Here is a 7,345-nt window from a genome sequence, read left to right as displayed (position 1 = left end):
CTTTCTGGACAGACATGCTTGTTCCAGTTAACTCTGCTATGTGTTTAACACCCATCTTTCATTCTCAACTATAACAAACAGTACAGTTTCCTTACGCTGTAATTCTACTTAAAGGAAAGCGTAAGACGCAAACGTATGACTTGTGCATGAGTCAAGTCCATTAAAAAAAAAATCTTTCAACAGCTTTGGAAACAATCAAAAGGTTCAACAAAGCTTGATTACTTCTACCATTTCATAAACTCTATATCCAAGTTGTGGTAAGTGACCAGTGGCCAATAACATAGGAATGGGTTGTTATTGAGAGAAATACTTGGATCAGGGCTTGTATTCGTAAAGCATTCCAGAGTAGGAGAGGTGAACTAGAATCAGGTCCCTCCTATCCATTGAATTCTTATTCAATATGATCTAAAAGGTTAAACTGATCCTAGATCAGCACTCCAAACCAAGGAGTCCATGCAGCTTTTAGACCAACAGATCTCTCTGTTTTTTGTTGTTGTTGTGATATGTGAAGAGAGATGTCACTCACTGCAGCAGGACGACATCGGTAGAATCTCTGTTCAGTACTAAGCAATGTCCAAGAAATGAATGTAATGACTAATTGACCATAATGAACAACTCTGCCCTCTTGTGGTATATTTGAAAGCACTCTCTCTCTCTCTCTCTCTCTCTCTCTGTCTCTCTCTCTCTCTCTCTCTCTCTCTCCACCCTGTCTCTCTCTCTCTATCTCACTCTGTCCCTCTCATCCTCTCTCTCTCAAATCCTTACCGTGAGAAAAGATTTCTCTCCAAATATAATTTCCTGAATGGCTGGTTTTATATTGGTTCTCTCTGTCACATTGAGTTGACACAGCAAGTCTAATTTACATAACCCCCGATTATTTCAATTCCCATTGCCAAAACATGGGATAGCCATATCTGTTATGGACACTGTGCTTGTTAGATTCATCACTGGTGAGGCAAATTTTTTAGCAATGAGTACACTGTCTGGCTATCACACGATTTCAAAATGGCCCAGTGGTTATGGAGCTCAAATCAGAACCAAACTGAATATAAAATGGCCCAGCGGTTATGGAGCTCAAATCAGAACCAAACTGAATATAAAATGGCCCAGCGATTATGGAGCTCAAATCAGAACCAAACTTTATATAAAATGATGAGAGAACTCTGATTGGACAAATCTGTCTGCACAGAACTGAGTAACACAACTTCAAGAAACCAATAACTTATAAATCAATTAGCATTTTAACTAAGGGAATATAAAAGGTAGCTGAATTCAACATTATAGTCCAGCTGGTGTATAAATTACATTGTAGACACAGGGGTCTATGAAATATATACTGTACAGGGTACTGTATGTAGTTAAGTGTATGTGTTAATACAAAGGGGGTTCTATAACACTCTGTTGTGCAAAACCATCATGCACAGCAAAAGTCTGTGTCTGCTTGAACATTGTTCTTGCAATATACTGTGCTATTGTTCCCCACAGGGAAGTCTCTGAAGCCTATGCCCCCATTAGGGGTATACATGGGCTGTATGCGGTAGTCTCCCTTCAGGAGCTGCTCGTTGTTCAGGGACACTATCTGGAAGCTGGTCTCAGTCATTTCCAGTATAGAGTTATCCTTTTTGGTTCCTGCCTCTCCATAGTCATCTTTTCTCCTGCCCTTGTTGTATTTCCAATTGGTCGAGGACGACCGGTCCTTCTTGTGCATGTGCCAGCAGAATATGCTGAGGAGAAGCACCAGGACAACAATCACAGCACCTCCAATGAGGCCAGCCAGGAGGAAGGGAGAGCTGGGGTCCTGCTGGGTGGCCTGCTCCGGCCACAACGGACCTTTATTATTATCTGGACCATAGGAGACCGGCTTAGTCACAGCCTCTGAACACACTGTATCATCCTTGGGCCGGTAGTTATTGAACACGTCTAAGGGGATGACACAGATTCGGTAGGTGGATTTAGGCTCGAGGTTGGCCAACCGTATGCCCCGGTGCTCCCCTCCCACCATCCTATCCCGGACCGTGTCTCCAGACAGGCTGGGACCCATCTTGGCCCAGGTGACCTTGTAGGCTGTGACAGGGAAGGAGGCCACCCAGCTGACATGGATGGCTGAACCGTTGAGTATGGTGAACTTGATTTGCAGGTTCTCCCGCTCTGGGTCCAGGGGTGGCAGGTTAGTCCTCTGTTCCCCGTCTCTGGGAGGGGAAGAGGAGAAGAGAGGGGGGTGATGTGTGGGTGAGGAGGGGAGCTTGGAGGGGGGAGAGAGGGAGTGCATATCTGATGGGGAGTTTGTCGAGGAGGGAGGGGAGCGGGAGGTCAGGCCTGGTGAGGTGGGGGGCAGGTTGATGGGCGGCGGGGCAGTTGTGGTGCTGTGAGGGCACTGGATCAGCTCAGTGTTCAGCTCTCTGATTACCATGCCACGGACCCTCTCAGGTTTCTGGCACATGAAGCCGCGCACGTTGAGGGAGGTTGGCAGGGACTTTAACCACAGTATGACCCAGTTAATGCTGCAGTCACACAGCCAAAGGTTGTTCCGAACAGTGAGCTGTCTGAGGCTGACGAGGCCGTCAAAGACCCCCTGTGTCAGGGACTGCAGCTGGTTGTTGGAAATATCCAGTCTCTCTAGCCTTCTCAGTCCCTCGAAAGACGTCACAGGGATCTCATTCATCTGATTATCCTGAAAGTTCAGCTTCACCAGAACGTCCCCCGGGAGCAGTGGGGGTGGGTAGGTGAGGGAGTTCCGCGCCAGAGACAGCTCCCGGAGCATTACCAGGTCCTGGAATGTTCCAGGTGCCACACCCTCGTCTGTCAGCAGGTTCCCATCCAGCAGGAGGCGTTCTAACCTCGTCACATTCCTGAACGCCTCCTCTGCGATAACCGCGATCCGGTTCTCATCCAATCGCAGCTCTTTGAGATCTTCTGGTAGACCAATAGGGACGCTGCTCAGGTGATTCTTTGTAAGGAAGAGCATCTTGAGGCTGATTGCCTCTCTGAACGCCCCTTCTTCCACCCCAACCGTGGAGATGGAGTTATCGTCCAGATGTAGCTCTTCCAGCCACAGCAGCTGGGCCAGTGCGGTCCGGGAAATGGTCTGGATATTGTTCTCCTGCAGGTGCAGCACCCGAACATTCTTGGGCAGGTTGATGGGGAACTCGTCAAGCTGGTTGCCGTAGAGATAGACATTCTCCACGGAGGCTATGTGATGAAACTCCAAGGGGAAGCCGGCATTGTTTATCTGGTTGTTGTGGAGGTACAGGGTCTTGTAGCCCTCTCCGATCCCTAGAGGCACCGAGGTCAGGCTTCTCTCATTGCAGTAAACAAAGGTCCTGTCACAACGGCACTCCTCTGGGCAGCTGGACCCGGACGCCCGGGAGAACTGCATGTGCAGGCCCAGCAGTATGGGTATCCACGGCCTGAGGAAAGAGACCCAGTCCTTATTCCACACACGCCCTGACTGATGGAGCTCCATTATTAACAATATGACATACAGACGATTTGTCGTGAGAAAAATGACAAATTCTAACCAACAACCACCACAACAAAAAAAGGAACAAAAACAATAAAAATCCAAAGAGGAAAAAAATGTTCTGTAACAAGCTGTGTCTGCTTAGTTCCCTGGCCCAGCAGTCAGCAGTGGTGGAGCGGCAGCAGCAGCACTGCTAGAGGAGGCCTCTGGTGGTAATCCCTCAGTAATTGCCTGTCCTAAGCCTCCCAACACAAGAGCAATGGTCTCATTAAGCAATGCGCCTCCTTCGCCGGCCTCCATCCACGCTCGCTCGCTATGGGGACGACAGAAAAGCTCATCACATTTTCACTCTCAGTCAGCCGCTGCGGAGCACTGTGAGGGCCAATTTAAAATGGTGGCTACCAGAGAGCCGTGTAACGTACACTCAGGGTTATCATTGGAGAGCCCTCCCTCCTCCTTCTCTTCCTCTCTTTCAGTCTCTCTCTTGCTGTTTCTCTCTTTTGCTTCACACAAGGCTGGGCACAGACTGATGTAGCCTCCGTTGGACTTGAAATTTGGATCCAGAGGCCTATTTCAAAGAAACAAATAGAGAAATCAGTGGGCTGTTCTTTCTTAGAATGCTTGTGTTTCCTCTATATAAACATAAAGGAATACTTTAATTTGAATAACTCAAAGACAAAGTGAAGAGTTGTCAATTGGATAGAACAGACTGGTGCATGGTAATGAGTTTGACTCTTATTTCATATTCCTCACCAGACATGTACTGCAGCAGTGGATATTATTTAAAGAAAGTTGATGTTGAACCATGCTCTTGTTGTAAAAATAATTAGATATCACTTACATTACAGTGTTCTTACATTAGAATGAACAATGTAAGAAGTATTGTAACTCATAATTACAAAGTTGTAAAAATGAAGTGTCTATGAAAATTTCAGTAAAGCATTGTGGGTTTAATCCATATCAAAATCAACAATGGAAACATAATCGTGTGGAGCTGCACATTATCAATGAGCAGGTTGTACTTTTTTAAACTTCAGCATGTGCTGAAGCTGACGAGAAATACTGAATGAACTCAACACAGAGAGAGAAATAAATACATAGAAAAACAAATGCATACATAAATGAATAAATAGATCAATAAATAAAGTAAATTGAGTCTGGAATAAAGACAAGCTGGCAAATGTCTTATGAGCGCTGAGTTGTGAAGTGAGTGATGCTGAAGAGATCACTGGCTCTGTGCACTCAAACTTGTAGAGGGCATTGAGGTGTTTAATCTGTCAAATGCTGCGGTGATGGACAGAGCTCTGCTCCACTGCACTCACAAGAAGCACAGAGCAGTCCTCCAATGGTAATGAGAAAGAGAGAGGGGGGGGGGGGGGAGATGCACATGACATGAAGAATAACATTTTATAACACAGCCCTTACACAGAGAGAGAGAGATGCACAGAAACATCAGTGAAAACAGGTCTATTTAAATAAAAATGTTGTGATTCAGTAGTTTTTGTTAGAGGGGGAAGAGCAACTTGCAACTGAGGCTAAAGCTGGACATGATGAACATGGGCTGTCAACAGAGATAAAACTGGACAAATGTCTACTGTTCGGAGGGAAACTAAGATCGATGTGGACTACTACTTCTCTGAAGGAAGAGATACTGAATGCACAAGGTCACAAGACAAGACACAATACTCTAGTGAAGTTGAATGCCCTAAATATGCAGTTAATGATGATTGTGCTTTAAAACATACAACCTCCCTGGAGAGTTGACATCTTTAATTAACTTGTTATGCAAAGAGATGTAAGAGAATACACTAAAGTGGGCCAATACAGTTTGTATTCAAGCAGTCACAAATAAACTTGCAACCCACCTCCCATAATTGACAATATCACCACTATCCATCTCAGACAGTATCAATTTTTAAAGCTGTTTGGACTGATCTTCAGATATGACCACATTAATTAATTATAAAGGTAGTTAAGAGATGAAGGGGGCAGGTAATGATATTACACATGGCTGGCTGTCATTTCCTCAAATGTCATCCAAAATGGCTAAGACATTATCTGATGATGTATTGTAACTCTCCACTGTTTACACTGTCAGGGCAGGAGGATCAGAAGCCTGGCTGACAAGGAGGTTAGTTGGTGTGCCTCCCCCGCAACGAATGGTAGACTGCAAAACATGGATCACCAGTTTATATCTGGATACCTATTGATTTATCACAGGTAAAGCCTCGGCAACGTCCGTAAAAACCTTGGCCGATGTCTCAATCATAGCCATCAATTTTAAGGTTGATTACAGTCGCCAGCAGCAGCGTAGGTAAAAGTTCCTCATCATTACCAATTTGTCACAGACCGCAGGTGAATTTCAAACGCTGCGCAAAAAGAGGGAATATAGCGAGAGACTTGCGGTGCCAATATATTTAATGTCTGAAACGGCTCACTTGCAGTGTCTTATTCAAGTACAATAAACAAATATAAATTGATTTAGTTGAAAATGTGCAGTTAGTGTTGTAGGCTTGTTTTCCATTTCGAAATAAACATAATATGTGTGCGTAAAACATATGCGTAAAATCCAATTCATTATATTTGAGTTAAAGCAGCAATCTGCGACTGCTACATCAATTTTTAGACTTAAAAATGTATGGTATATGCCCATTGATACTTAAAGAATAGAACTTATGAATGCCTCGTGACCTTAGTTTAACTGTCATACCACACCAAAACCCAAAACACAAGCTTGCTTTACTTTATTGCTTGTAAACAATGCAATTGTAAACAAACAATGTATAGCCTCAAAACATAGTTGAAACTACAATTGTTATATCATGGATGGTCAGTCCTTGCATCCATAGCCCTGTCTATGAATTTGAGAGTGGTGACATTAGTCCAGCCCCATCCATCCCTCAGCTCTTTATCAAATCAGTGGCGGGGTGCCACTCTGTTATTGTTTCAACTGCAGATTGCCCATTTAAAGTTTTAAAATATATATGTATATTTAGCATCGCAGGGCTATTATATACCTAGTGGACAGCGTAGTATGTATTTCATAACGCATGTCCAGATGTTAGCGATAAAACGTAGGATAGCCTATCGGCTACCAGTAAGACGGGCAACAACAAAGTAATGTGTCTTACTTCACCTTTTTCGGAGATGCTGAAAGCCGTTTTACTGTATATCCATTGAGCATGGTGAACTATCCCTGGTCAGATCCCCCCAGTAAATGACACCTAGCGCAGGCGTTTACAATTTCAGGCAACGCTGCGATTCCACATCTTGACGGGTGTACTCCGTAGTCCTAGTGACTCTGTCCGAGAGTCCCCGAAGGTGGGTGGTGTTGCGGGGGGCATGCTGTCCACTTGGGTCCGGGTCCAGGCAACGATTCAGTTTATCCGCAGTACGATGCCCTAGCAGCAGTCCTTTGCCTCTTGGGCTGGTTCAGAGGCGCCCCCGAGTTCCGTGTTGCCTTCAAAAGATTAAATGATTACATTAGGCGAAGAACGGGGGACTTTTGGCACCCACCCCTTCCCCGTGTACACCCGAATGCAGCGGCAGAGCGCATTTTCCCAATAAAGCGGTCCGATCTCCCAGTCACAGTGACTAACATCGGATAGTTTATTGCTAATGCAAGAATTGCCTTTTCCCCTTGAAACCATTGGGAGACGTTTACTGCAATCAATTCAGCTGATAGCGATCTCTCCTCACTGCCACTGCTCTCTCTCTCTCTCTCTCTCTCTCTCTCTCTCTCTCTCTCTCTCTCTCTCTCTCTCTCTCTCTCTCTCTCTCTCTCTCTCTCTCTCTCTCTCTCCTCACTGCCACTGCTCTCTCTCTCTCTCTCTCTCTCTCTCTCTCTAATTCAATGCAAAGGAGCTTTATTGACATCTGTTTAAA

General features: G+C 45.1%; 1 protein-coding gene across 1 annotated transcript in view; it reads right to left on the bottom strand.

Moving 5' to 3' along the window:
* The window catches only part of LOC109904586 (leucine-rich repeat transmembrane protein FLRT2-like), a 7,291-nt gene extending 178 nt beyond the window's left edge, over positions 1 to 7,113 (bottom strand). Inside the window, exons 1-2 of the mRNA XM_020501781.2 lie at positions 6,597 to 7,113; positions 1 to 4,028 (exon numbers count right to left, since the gene is read on the bottom strand). The exon at positions 1 to 4,028 is cut by the window's left edge and continues 178 nt beyond it. Coding sequence (XP_020357370.1) covers positions 1,415 to 3,463 — 2,049 coding nt within the window. The 5' untranslated portion in view covers positions 3,464 to 4,028; positions 6,597 to 7,113 and the 3' untranslated portion in view covers positions 1 to 1,414. The remainder of the gene's footprint in view (positions 4,029 to 6,596) is intronic.
* Positions 7,114 to 7,345: the final 232 nt, after the last annotated feature.

This window comes from Oncorhynchus kisutch, linkage group LG14, assembly GCF_002021735.2.
Source record: "Oncorhynchus kisutch isolate 150728-3 linkage group LG14, Okis_V2, whole genome shotgun sequence".
Classification (NCBI taxonomy): Eukaryota; Metazoa; Chordata; class Actinopteri; order Salmoniformes; family Salmonidae; genus Oncorhynchus; species Oncorhynchus kisutch.
The sequence above is the reverse complement of the archived record's forward strand: the minus strand, read 5'-3'. Positions and strand labels throughout refer to the sequence as shown.